The sequence below is a fragment of the Melospiza georgiana genome, chromosome 2, assembly GCF_028018845.1.
Source record: "Melospiza georgiana isolate bMelGeo1 chromosome 2, bMelGeo1.pri, whole genome shotgun sequence".
Classification (NCBI taxonomy): Eukaryota; Metazoa; Chordata; class Aves; order Passeriformes; family Passerellidae; genus Melospiza; species Melospiza georgiana.
Window position 1 is genome coordinate 32,316,051 of NC_080431.1, and position 13,356 is coordinate 32,329,406.

A 13,356-nucleotide genomic window follows, 5' to 3' on the forward strand; every position below is an offset into this window, starting at 1 on the left:
CAGAACTGGATGCAATACTCCAAGTGAGGCCTCACCAGTGCCGAGTACAGGGGAAGAATGACCTCCCTGCTCCTGCTGGCCACTCCATTTCTGATACTGGCCAGGATGGCATTGGCCCTCTTGGCTACCTGGGCACACTGCTGGCTCATATTCAATCGACTGTCAACCAGCACCCCCAGGTCCCTTTCCACCTGGGCACTATCCAGCCACTCCATCCCCAGCTTGTATCGGTACAGGGGATTATTATGGCCGAAGTGCAATACTCGCTGAAACTTTTTTTTCATGCCCAGAATTGAGAAGAAGCTGTGGGAGATGAAATGGAACAAGCTGAAGGCTGCAGGTTGTAAAAAAAACTATGGTAGAGACACTGGAGAGAGGAAACTGTACCTCACAGATATGTAAAGCAGCGTGGTACAGACTAGAAAAGGAAATTTTATCTGTTTGGGAATAAAAAAGTCCTTTTCTGAAATACTCAGGAGAGTTTAAACCCATACAACAGGACACAAAGAATGCTATGACCATGAACAAAGTCATGCTAATTACCAAGTTAATATCCTGCTCCTGCTATGTTTCTTGGGCTAAAGAAATACTGAGAATTTGAGCCACAGAGTTACTGTGGGGCTTTCCCAGCACTGTAGCTTTGTCTCCAATTTTAGGATGTTATAAATAAACAGAAAACTTGGAGTTTTCATTCTCTTATAAAGAAGAATGAAATCCTACTGCTTTCTCTACTTTGAAATACATGGTTTTTTAACAGTAGCTTTTAAAGACTTAAAATGACTGAAACAAAGAGAGGAGAGAGAAAAAAGAAGACTGTGATGGCACAAGCTACAGAAACCAATAAGCTTCTGAGGTGGGACTAATCTCCTCCATGTGGAGTGGTGCAGAGCTTTGGTAGCACACCTACACTCATTCTACAGGCAAGGGACAGAGACAAGACTCTCCAGGACAACTTTCCCTGTCCTAACACAGACTTCCAGAAAAGCAGATGATCTAGATGCCAGACTTACAAATGGCTGAAGTTAAACAAGTGAAAACACATCCTCCTGTTAAACCATGCATTAATTTCAGCATGGAATTGTATGCATACACACACACACATATGCAACTAGATTAATACAGACACTTTCTACAATTCCTGTTAAATTTAAAATGCTATTATCCTCCAATGCAAACAAAATCTGCACTGGGAAAGAAGGGGCTCTGCCTGCCATCCTGATGGATGAGGAAGAGCATTAAGGCACACCTTTGTCTTCTCAGGGGCACTAGTTACTTGCATGAAAGTGTTCCCATTAACTTAAAAAAACCCACCTGCCTACTGGTCCTTTTGTAGGCATCCATGCATTTATTCTACCTTCAGCCCAGTCAGCCCCTCTGGCACTCAGGGGTGCAGGTGGTGGAGCTGCCCCAGCTGCACTCCTGGGCTGGAGAGGGTCCCTGGCTCAACCTCTCCCCAAACCATCCCATTTTCTCTTAGCCCCTTAGCATCTTCAAGTCCCTCTGTCACCACTTTGAGATCATAAAACTACACTGGATATCACCAAACAATTTTCTGCTGTAGATACTGTTCTGGGAAGAACTGTGTAATGCACATTTTGCCTGCTGCACTTTCATTCCTAACCCCAGCATTTTTCACAAGCTAGCTCTCAGAAAAGTAAGCACAAAACAACAAATTTCTTTTGATGAAAATGCTAGAAGCAAAAACATCTCAATGTTGGCAAACGAACCTTAAAAAAACCCAAAGAAAATGGACTGGTTTGTATTTCTTTAAGAAAGTAGGATGTATTTCAGAGGTAGTATATTTTTCCTAAATTATTAAAAATAAACTCTTGCAGCAAGTTGTATTTTTCCATGAGATACCTCAATAGTTTTGGGAATGCCAGTAAAAAAAAATAAACCTGTTAGTATATCATTATTAAGCAAAATATGTGAAAAAAAATTTTCACATATTTCTTTCTAAGCCCTTGGTAAGTGGAGGGGAAGGAACCAACAGGACAGCATTTCTACTGGGTCTGCGACAGCTTGTCAATCTGTCCAGGAGCAACACAAGGAAAGATGATGGGGACATAGCCCTTTGGTTTCTTCTGAGCAAATCTGCTTGTTTGCTTTTCCATCTGACCTCTCAGAACCTGAGGGGAACACATCTCAGGTGGAAGTGCCTGAGCATGGTCCCAGAGCATGGGAAAAGCCAGAGTGATCCAAGAGCTGTGCAAACTCCTCTCTTGGCACATCAGGGTGGGAACCACCCCAACAGAGGAGTCAAAGCTACACACCCAGGGCTGCAATAGATATATCTTCCCTGGGAGTTAGGTCCTACAGGACCCAGCCAAAATGAAAACTGCCATTAACGTAAACTGCGGTAGAAGAGGAGAAAGTATCGTCTTTCCTAGCCTACCTCAGACAACAATCTTTGGGATTCTTTTTAACAGCGTTCTTCCTTAGGGAAATGTAATTCCCAGGTTAAAGACACACTTTCAAATATAAAGCAGGCATAGTCATAAATATGTTCATTGCTGTTTTGATCACTAGTATTTACACAAAACATTCACATTTCTTTCCAGCTGCCTTGTCCTGCTTGTGATTTTTTGACAGCTTCCATGCTTACAAATTAGTCACTTCCACACCTCATGGAGATAGCTACATTAACACACCTGAATGTTTGAAACCTGTGATGATCTTCCTTTTGAACTTAGGAGTTAATAATAGACTTTTGTAAGTAGTCCAGTGCTACGGTGATTCTAACTCCAGCTGGGTTAATTACACAATAATTAGGTACAAACATCGCAACACAAAACACAGCTACATCATTATTTGCAACAAATGTTAACTCTAAATAAGTGCAACCTGTCCCACAAACACTTGCTATAAACGACTTAAAAATAAAAGTAAAATTTGATGGGGTAAACACAGAAATAAAAAAAAAAATTCTCTGTGAGAATTTTTTTTGTTTAAAAAAAATAAAATAAAAATCTCAGCACTCATTTAGAGTTCAGGATCTTGTGAAAGAAAGCTTTAAAAGGAGCAAACCTGATTTGCTGTGGCTGTTGCGGCGAAGGGAACACTTGTTGCAGGAGTTGTTGCTGCAGAGACAGTGGCGGCCGTAGCGTTGTGCATCATGGGTACTTTCAGGAGGGGAACCATGGAAGCAATGAACAGGAGGGTGCAGCATTATGGTAAGAGAAGTGGTATTTTTGGCATGGTGAATATCAAGAGCGGCAAGCCATCGTCATGGGTTAAACCGGCAGATGGCATGCAATCACAGTGCAAAGCGAGAAAGCGTGGCGGAGAAATAAAAAAAAAGGGAAAATAGCTTATTACAAGTACAATTAAAGGAAGGTTGTCAACACAATCGGCGATTCCCAGAAAAAAACGAGTGAGGACCACTGAAAATGCAAGTGCTGTCTCTAAGAAGAAGATTACTTGTGCAAATGAGGCCTTTACCAAAATAGCCCATTACCTGTGGATTGTTACATGTGTAATTTGTTTTCCCTCAGTACAGCTATAATGCACTTCAAAATAAAATCCGACTTAAAAAACCCCAGTGGTTTATACTGGGAAGAAAACTGTTAAATGTTCATCTTAATTTTTAAACACAATTAAAAATTAATTATTTTCATGTATCTTCATTTTGAAGTAAGCTAGATACTCGCCGTCTTTCTTTATAATCCAGTTTATGCGTTTTTTTCCTACTAGCACTGCATAACTGTTCGACTTTATCAGAGTTAAATTACCATCTGCTTGAGGCAAAAATCAGGAGAGGGATGATAATGATTAGCCTGATACATATACTACTTTGTTTGATCTAAAAAAGCAAGATCGATTTTGTGAAAGACACTGCTTTTGCTCATTTTGAGAATGAATTTTAATCAGCATCTTCACAGGAGAATTATTAATTTGATGCTTTAAAGACATGATATTTTAACTGTTTATGTGAGTAGGCCCAAAACCCAGAAATAAAATCGCTGGATAGGGCAATAGAAGAAAGATTACTTTTCTGTGGCATTGGACTTCCACTTAGCATGCCCAAAATGTTAATTTCAGGTTGCAAATATATTTAAAGATGGAGTTCGATTCAGATCACAAGTTTCAACAGAACCTCTGTGCATCAAAGTAGGCATTTCTGGGAAACGCTGATAAAACTTTCTAACACACAGCAAAGGAGAAATAGGCACACCACTATGAAACTTTAAAACACTGATGAAATTTGCTGGCTTTTTCCAGTATTTTATGATTTTATAGTACTAGACAATATAAAATATAAAGAGAAATAAAACTTTGAAAACTGAAAAGCAGACTGGAATTCATGGTATTATGCTTTTGCAGTGTAGTTGTTATAGCAGGTGATATCATGTCTAAACTGCGGCTTTCATCTACAAATTTAAACACTCTGCAAAGTCAACCAGAAGGACAAGCAAACCTTTAATTCTAGTCAGTGGCTAAATCTCACCTAGAATTTTTGAAACAAGTTAATATACATCATATACGGTATAAAAAAAAAAGAGATCAATAAAGAAATTTGGAACCTACCAATACTGGTAGCGGGTGTCATGCACAAAACTGACCCTGCGTGTCATGCAATGATAGGTGAAAAAAGTGGATAAAGGGAAGAAACAGGTTAGCTGTTTAGAGTTAACATTCAAAGTGAGATTCAAGCATAACCACAGAGAAGTAAGTTAGTTAAATGAAACTGTAAGGTCATTCACAGTTTTGCTTAAACACAAAGAGGTGATTGTGTTCTTACTAAACTCCTGCATATACTGTGTGGGTTTTGGCAAGTTTCTGTACATATTCAAGATACTTCATAAACTTTTTTAGTTATTGATGTTATCCTTTCACTTAGTGCTTTTGCAGCAACAGGTTTTTGTTTATAAAAACATCAGTGGTTCAAGACCACAGTATTTGGGACTTTTAGAGCTCATTGCACAATTCAGACAGCTCAATGTTGTGCAATCAACATTCACCAATTTTTTGACATGTGGCAGGAAAAGAAAGTGGAATATTCTACTGCAGGGGTTTTGCCAAATTTGTGTTTGATGTTACCCTACCCATTCTTAACACAAAGAAAACAGTACTTTGACAAGTCCCAAGCTAAACACCTCAAAGCGTGGAACATTCCAGCAGAAGGCTCCCAGTGCACCTCAGAGATGCTGTGGGATGACTGCTCACCTGCCATGCAGTTTACTTTTGGTGCCTAGTCCACCTTTAACCTTTCTGGAAAGGCCAAATGCAAGAAAGACATCAGCCTATTTCCAGCACAGTGCATACAGCAAGCTGGTGACGGCAAGCAGGTAAGGAGACCAGTGCAAGGTAGTGCATATTTGACACGGAGTCGAATATGCTTCCTGTATTCCTGCTGAATTACTACTGCAGCCCCGTATGGACTCGTGTGACTATGAATGACCTTACCCAAGAACAGTCCCCAGAGAATACACAAAGTTCCTCCTCTAGAGGCTATAGAAACACTAACAAACAGCAATGGGAAGAGAGAAAAGATCTGCTGTTTTTAAGATCGTTCACCGAACAATAAGGAGAAGGTGACAAAGCAATCAAACTGATGTAAAACAAACAAAGTGCAGAACTTCGGAGGTAAGCCATGCTAAGTCAAGCCCCACACTTTTTATTAGGGGAGCCAGTGGTTAATAAAGCAGAGAAGTTATATAAAACAATTAAGTTTTATATATATTCCAGCAGCAAAACTTGTCTTTAAAATTTAACACACACGCGCGCACACACACAAGGAACACATTTGAAAATTATACCAGTTTAGAAAATATCACATAATCATTTAAAATCCAACAGATAATGTCATGCATTGCTCCTCAGATGTGGGTTGCATGACAGTCCTTACACCCACCAAATCCAACCTTCCCAGGAAATGTGGGAATATCAGATGTATCATCTTTAATGGAAAGCTCATGACATCCATTCTTATAGAGGGTGTTCTCTTTCCTGAACTCCTCCCATACCCCACTCCACTCTTTAATATCCTTCCTTGGAGCTGATGGTGTTTGAAAAGAGCAGGATTGTCATCACTTTAAGAAAGGTTTTTCTACTCTGTGGCTTGGTCTCTATCTGGTATTTTATACACTGTTTCTTCTTTCTTTTCATGCACTTTGCTGGGACTTCACAACAACCTGGCTCTTACGGTTGGTTTCAAGATCTACCCTTCCTACCACCACAAACTGGTCAGCTAGAACTAGAATTATAACAGTTAGCTGGAAAGAGGGATGGACAATAAAAAGCACAAAAAATGAGCTACTTAAGGAAGCATGAACATTCCAAAAGTCTGGAAAATATCCATATGGTTTCTCACTGAAAATGGTTTAAACTACTGCATTTTCTATAGTTAATTTGAAGTCCTTGTCAATTGCAAATAAGAGCAATAAGCCTGGAAGGGGAGTGATTAGGAAGGAAAAATACCTATCATGCTACAAATTCTCATAGTTTCAATGTAAAATAAATTTGTGGACATTTCTGTATGTTCTTCAAGCACAGGGCAGTCTTCCATTCATGACCAAATAGGCGGTCTCACCATTTATTTATTTTTTTTCAAACACTCCCATAAATGTTAGTGTGTTTTCTGCCACACATATTCTGGTGCACCAATGTGCTAAAAATAAGGCTATGCTTTTACTTACTATTACAAATATGGGGGCAGGCTCCAAGGTTGTTACTGAGGCCTTACAGAAAAATTCCATGAAGTCAAAGCCATCTGTGTTTGTTTTTTATCTTTAAAAACATATGGGAATGCTGATAGATTGGGAAATCATCATGTGTTGCCTTTCATTCCTTGTTTAACCGACATTATTTCTATAAACTAAAATAACATTGCTGAAAAGTCAAGCACACTTGCAAACATGTAGTTTTAAACTATTCTGAAGTTCACACTCGAGAACACCCTGACACTAAAATATGTAATTTGTTAATTATGAATGAAATCACAGAATTCCTTAGGAGGGAAATTCTCCTTTGGGAAGTTGGAGTGGGGCTGACTGACACAATTTAGAGGGTTGTGTTGTAACTGCTTACACGAGCACCCAGCACACCCCTTCTCTTGCCCTGCTACCAGCCAGGGTGCAGGTCAAGCCATCTCTGAACGCTCTGATTTTCACAGAGCTCCAAGCACTGAAATGCAAATTACATTCACTCATCTTCAGATCATCTCTGTCAAGAATTATAACCCCAGCTATGAGCCACAAGCGCTAGAAAAAGTTCTGGTGGTGCTCCAAAACCACGAAAATGCATCTGATGCCTGAAAACCCTTAAGTGCAGTTGTGGGGAGTGATGTTGTTTGCCAGTGCTTCCACGCAGGTATTGACTGGAAGTTTATGGCTGGTGTTCCCCTTCTCAGGGTGCTTGTGTGGGGCTGGGGAAATCCCCACGGCTGCGAGACAGCAGCTGAGGGAGCAGGAGGATGCTGTGGCATCTCTGAAGCACGATGCTTTTCCCAGCAGTTTTGTTAGTGGGAACAGATACGAGTCAAAATCCAGCCTATTTACAGTAGGCAAAAAGGGGCAAACTCCAGAGAACGATGAGCAAGGCTATGAATGAGCAAAAAAGCATCTTAACAGTATGTTGAAATTTCTGCTTGAATTCTTGTCCTTTGCAAGAGGAATTAAAATAATGTGCAATCATCTGTGCAGGCTTCACCTCAAGTGGGGAAGGGAGCATAACAAAACCTTCTGTCAAGTGCAAGTGCCTGACACAGAGGCTACCTCAGGGATACTAAACTCCTTCAATGTGGATACAACATACCTGTCGGGATAAACGCTGCATGTTGCTGCAACTGAGCATTGGCAAGAGCCTGTTGATAGTGCAAGACACTGGGATTGAAAACGGCACTGGCACCATTGCTTTTTTCAAGTGCTTGTCTCTTTGGTAAAGGGTGAAGAACACCAGGAGGAAAGGCCTGCAAATAAGAAAGTTAGTTAAAATGGCTCCATTTTTAAAACCTTGTCCGTAACATATACATAAATATAAAAACTTAGTAATTTTTAAAGCGGCTAAGGATGCCTCGCCATGCATATTAACTCAAAGCACAGCAATGTAAAATGAGTGAAATTTTGTTATTGGTAGCAAAAGCATGGTACTATTCACCTAGAACTGCAGCAGCACAACTACTGAAAAGAAACGTTTGCTTTAAAGCAACGAAAATGGCATTGCCTTTAAGTAGGTTTTCAAATAGTACAGGGAGAAAAAACCACTTGTGTTTCATTGCCAAGTATTTTCTTTTATTTTTAAATTTAAATATCGTTTCCTATTATTATACAGATTAATGGATTACGTAATGCATTTTCAATTACAAAAGCAGTTTTATCTCAATTCGACTTTTCATGAGAGATTTAAAAAAGATGAAACTGTGTTAGGAACCAAACTAAATCGTCTGCGGTCTATTACGTATGAGAATGAGATGGATAAATAGAGCTTCCGGTAAATTAATGAGTATGTGAAATCATTTCCGGTTGATGTTTGAAAAGTAAAGCGATACAAATTTCATTAGTTGCTTCTCTGAAGGAAAAAAAAACCAAAAATAAATTATAATAAACCGAAATAAAATTAAAAAAAGCTACATGCAAAGCAAAAGGTGAAAGGTCAAAGTACCAGGTCTACAGTTGCTTCGAGAGGTCGCTTCATTGCTTTGGCAGTCGACTGAGTCTTTTAATAACAGGCAGCGAGCACATGATGGCAGTGGGCCAATGGGAGTCAAGCGAATTAACATACAGGTAAACAGCAAGCAGAGGTGCGTCATGGGAACGGCATTGCATTTGTGGATAGGTGAGAAGGAAAAAAATATTCTGAATGCAATATACAACATACAAAACACTAGGCATGCACAACAACAAAAATGTCTTCTAAAGAAATGAATATTACATTTTGAATTAGTACCGAAGCAAAAATGCATCTACTATACCTTAGTTAAAAGCATATAAGAGAGTAAAATATAGATGTTTGAAATTCAGGAAAGTTGAGTAAAACAGCAGCTTGCAGACACTATTAAGCATCATATAAACACTTCACAGAGATGCAGAAAGTTTTAAGGATACACCTATTGGAATTCCTGATAAGTCAGTTCGGTCACATTTTGAAGTGGGAAAATTGATTTTGGAGGTTACATTTTCAAATACAAAACACTAGTGAAAGTTATAGTGCATTACAAATACTATTAATATCAAGGTGATTGATTGTCTTTCAATTTAGAGAAGAGAAACATTCAATAGTCAAAATGAGAGTGGTTCTTATTCACCAATACAAAACACAGTGCAGAGGATGTCCAGTAACACTAACTTATCATTAATTCCTTTTCTTTGCTCCTACAGCTGGGTCATTTTTGTAGATTTTTTTAATCTTGTAACTTACCACATTACATTGAGAGGGAAAAAAGTCTTTCAGAATTGAAAACATACTTTCTAAATTTTGCTACAACCTTCAGTACTAGCTTCAGGAGCAGGGATTAAAATTAGGCTCCCAGTTCATAAGCTAACATTAACATACGAGTTATGATACTAGTCCAGCATTATTAATTTTTCAAAAGAAAGTATTTAGGCATAGTACATAGGCATATACATTTATGTATTCTTTCATAGTAAATTCAAAATTATGGCTGATATGACAGCATTCTGTAAAAAAATTCCTCATATAAAAATTACTTTCAAGTTTTATAGTGTAAATACTTCTTACAAACCTTTAGAAAGGAAAGAGAAATTTACTTAGAAGTTGAAATTTTTACTTTTGATTCTTAAGCACAGGCTGATATTTAGCTCTTTTCAGAATATGCAGATTTTGTCTACCTTGAAATCAGTATGTGGAAATAGGGAACAAAAGTTGAGGTGGAGGAAGAGGACAAGGCACAAAATGCCTCCAAACACCTTGTGGTCATAAGTTTATCAGCTGCCAACAGGGTATTCTGCAGGGCAGTCCTCAAAATTTTACTTATTCCTTGTACCTGTCTATGTAGCATGAATCTTGTCCATGCCCTCCTCATCTCTTCTTTAGGACTTTTCTGGGTTACATACCCTGATCTACAGGATCTGCTCATCTCTCTGGGCCCAGGACCCAGACACAACAAGAAACACCTAGTCTGAAGTGGGGATCTGCACAGACTTTGTCTAAGCAGGACACTGAGCAGGTACCACTGCAGAGGACATCACTGCACTGCCTGGGCACAGCCCTGTCAGAGCTGCTCTGCCTCCACCACAGAGGGAAATCCACACGGAGGTGACGCAGTGCAACTGAATTCAGCACTATGCGATGATGAAGTGCACAAGTTCAAATCAACTTTACCAAGAGTAAAGTGTTTCAGTTAATTACCTTTCTTATCCAAATACAGATCTTATCTAATCTCACTTGTTAACTTATTATCTCTCTGTTTATTATTGCCTTTCTCCAATTTTTCTCCATGCTCTTCTTAACATCACCTCCCTACTTTGAAGCTTTCTTCTGGCTTTCCCCTCATATTCCCCAGCGAGTTCAGTCTTAGTCTTCCCAACCCAAAGGCTTGATCTGTTCTAAACATACTCATCAACTTTGCTTCCATGTAGTCTCCCATTCTTTTCAAGCTTTCAAACTGCTCATTTTGCTCTCCTACATTAATATTTTCTTTTATTTCATCCTGCTAGTAACACCTCCTTTGCCTCTTTTTGTTCCATCAGATTATCTTTTCCTCAACATTTGATCTACATAACTAACAACCAACTAATCAATACCGGATGGAGAGGAAGAGGATAATAACAAAAAGAAAATAAGGATAATATTGAAAATGATCAAACTTCCAAGGCATAGTATTTGCCTGCCATACAGCACATTGGTATGCTATAATGTCTCCTGGAATACAAACAAGATCCACACAGCAGTGGCCTCCATGAATGTGCAAGGAGCTCCTGACTAAACTCAAATGAAAGAAGGAAAGCCCACAAGAGGTGGGAGCAGGGACAGATGGCTCAGGAGGAACAGGGACACAGCCTGAACACGCAGGGATATGATAGGAGAGTCAAAGATCACCTGGAGCTGAATCTGGCAAGGGATGTGAAAGACAACCAGAAGGGCTTCTGAGCAACAAAAAGAAGACTAGAGAAAATGTGTTTCCACTGCTCAGTGGGGCAGGCAACCTGGTGACAGGACATGGAGAAGGCTGAGGTTAGGAAAATCCTTTCCATCTCAGTCTTTACTGGCATGACTGGCTTTCAGGCCAGTGGGAGACCAGTGGGAAAGTCTGAAGTGAAAAACATTTTCCCTTGGGGGAGGAGGATCAGGTTAGAGAACATTTAAACAAGCTGTATGTACACACAGCCATAGGAACTAACAGAATGCAACCTGGGTGCTGAGGGAGGTGGCCAATGTCACTGCAAGGTTACTCTCATGTATCTTTGAAAGGTTCCTGTGACTCAGGGAAATTCCCAAAGACTGCAAGAAAGTAAATGACACTCCTATCTTCAAAAAGGGCAGGAAGGGAGGTCTGAGGACTGGCAGGTTGGCCAGCCTCACCTCAGTCCCAGGGAAAGCAATTGAGCAAATCCTCCTGAAAACCATCTGCAAACACTTGAAAGCCAAGACAATGACGGGAAGTAGTCACCATAGATTTATGACAGGGAAATTGTGCTTAACCAGCCTGACATCCTTCTATGATGAGACTGGCAGGGTGGTGAAGGGAGAGCAAGGGATGTTGTTTCTCTTGATTTTAGGAAGGATTTCAACACCATTTCATCCTCACAGACAGATTTATTTATCATGGGCTAAATGGGAAACAGGGAGGGGGACTGACAATTGTCTCACATGCCAGGCTCAAAAGGATGTGACCAGCAACACAGAGCCCAGCTGGAGGCCAGTCACCAGTGGTGTGAAACTTGGAGGAGTGGTTGATACACAAGATAGACTTGCTGCTGCTCAGAGGGCCTAGGAAGTCTGGAGAAATGGGCACAGAGGAACTTCACAAAGTCCAACAAATATCATCCCCCCCTCCATGATGTCCTGGGGAGGGACATCATGAGGCACCAGTACATGCTGGGGGCCACAAAGGCTTGGCAGAAAAGACCCTCAAGATCCTGGACACCAAGCCAGCAATGTGTCCTCATAAGCAAAGGCAGCTAATGGAATGCTGGGCTACCTTGGGAAGAGTATCACCAACAGGTGGAGGGAGGTGATTCTTCCCCTCCACTCAGCCCTGGTGAGGCCACATATGGAGCCCTCTGTCCAGGTCTGGGCACCCCAGTACAAGAAAAATACAGGTGTACTAGGAAACACTCCCATAAAGGACTTGAAACATGATGAAGGGACTGGATTCAGCCTGGAGAAGATACAGGGGAATCTCATCAGCGTATACAAATACCTGATTCCAGGGTAAAGATGGAACCAGTGGTGCCCAGGGACAGGAGAAGAGGCAATGGAAACTAATGTAAATAAAAGAAATTCCATTTAAATGTAAGATTTAAAAAAAACCCCAAAAAAAAAAAAAAAAAAAAAAACCAAAATACAACACCATTTCTTTTTACTGGAAGTATGGAACGGGGTTTCAAGTTATGGAGTTTCTATCCTTAGAGACATTAGTAAACCAAACAGGCACATCCTGGGCAATCTCCTCTAGCTCCCCTGCTTAAGCAAGGGAAACAGGCTGGAATATTTTGTACATATTTCTCTGCAAAATGTTATCCTGAATTACAGGTCCCTGTTGCTTTCTCCTGTGATATTAGACTGATAACATTTCAATTCTGTGTTTCATCTTGCTTTGAGGCTAATGCAACTCTAATTAAGCCTTATTTAAAACCCCAGGATATATATCTGCAACCATTACCAAAGCGCAAAAAAAATTAATCCACTCATCTCTCTCCTTTCTTATTTAGTATAGTGCCTAGAAATATTACATTCTCTAAATGAACAATAAATATTGCACAACAGAAGCTAATCAGAATAAAAACCCAATCTTCTCTGCTTTAATTTCCAGATGGTATTCAATTTCTGCAAGCACGGGAAACTTTAACTAAAAATCATCCAATTTGAAACAAAGGCTGTGATGCTATTAGAGAAAGAATATTGAAACTTAAGAAATATTCTTCTGTATGATGGTTTACTTTCTTGCATAACTTACCCTTTGTCCCTCAGAAAAGTCTGGTCTTTTCTAATGTGTTAAATACAATAGCTTGGGGTAGTTATGTACTGTACTGTATTGTGTTTCTTGTAGGCCTTTAAACCAGAGAATAACTGTATTGTCTATAACTATTGTATGCACTGCCCACAAGTCCACAAACCACATCTGCTTAATTATTCGTCCACTGACAGCAATGAGGACAATGACTCTTTGATTTGCTGCCAGCAGTTTTGTCTCTGAAGTCAGATCCTGGATGTTCAATTTTTTTAACTTTATTA

The 13,356-nt window shown here is 39.8% G+C and overlaps 1 protein-coding gene across 8 annotated transcripts in view; it reads right to left on the reverse strand.

The window, feature by feature from the left end:
• The window catches only part of MBNL2 (muscleblind like splicing regulator 2), a 106,968-nt gene that overhangs the window by 15,935 nt on the left and 77,677 nt on the right, over window positions 1-13,356 (reverse strand). For 3 of the 8 annotated variants that reach the window (XM_058019116.1, XM_058019119.1, XM_058019117.1), the window contains exons 6-9: window positions 8,602-8,655; window positions 7,756-7,909; window positions 4,528-4,563; window positions 3,028-3,122 (exon numbers count right to left, since the gene is read on the reverse strand). In XM_058019116.1, coding sequence (XP_057875099.1) covers window positions 3,028-3,122; window positions 4,528-4,563; window positions 7,756-7,909; window positions 8,602-8,655 — 339 coding nt within the window. The remainder of the gene's footprint in view (window positions 1-3,027; window positions 3,123-4,527; window positions 4,564-7,755; window positions 7,910-8,601; window positions 8,656-13,356) is intronic. The other 5 variants (XM_058019121.1, XM_058019122.1, XM_058019120.1 and 2 more) reach the window with 5 other exon arrangements.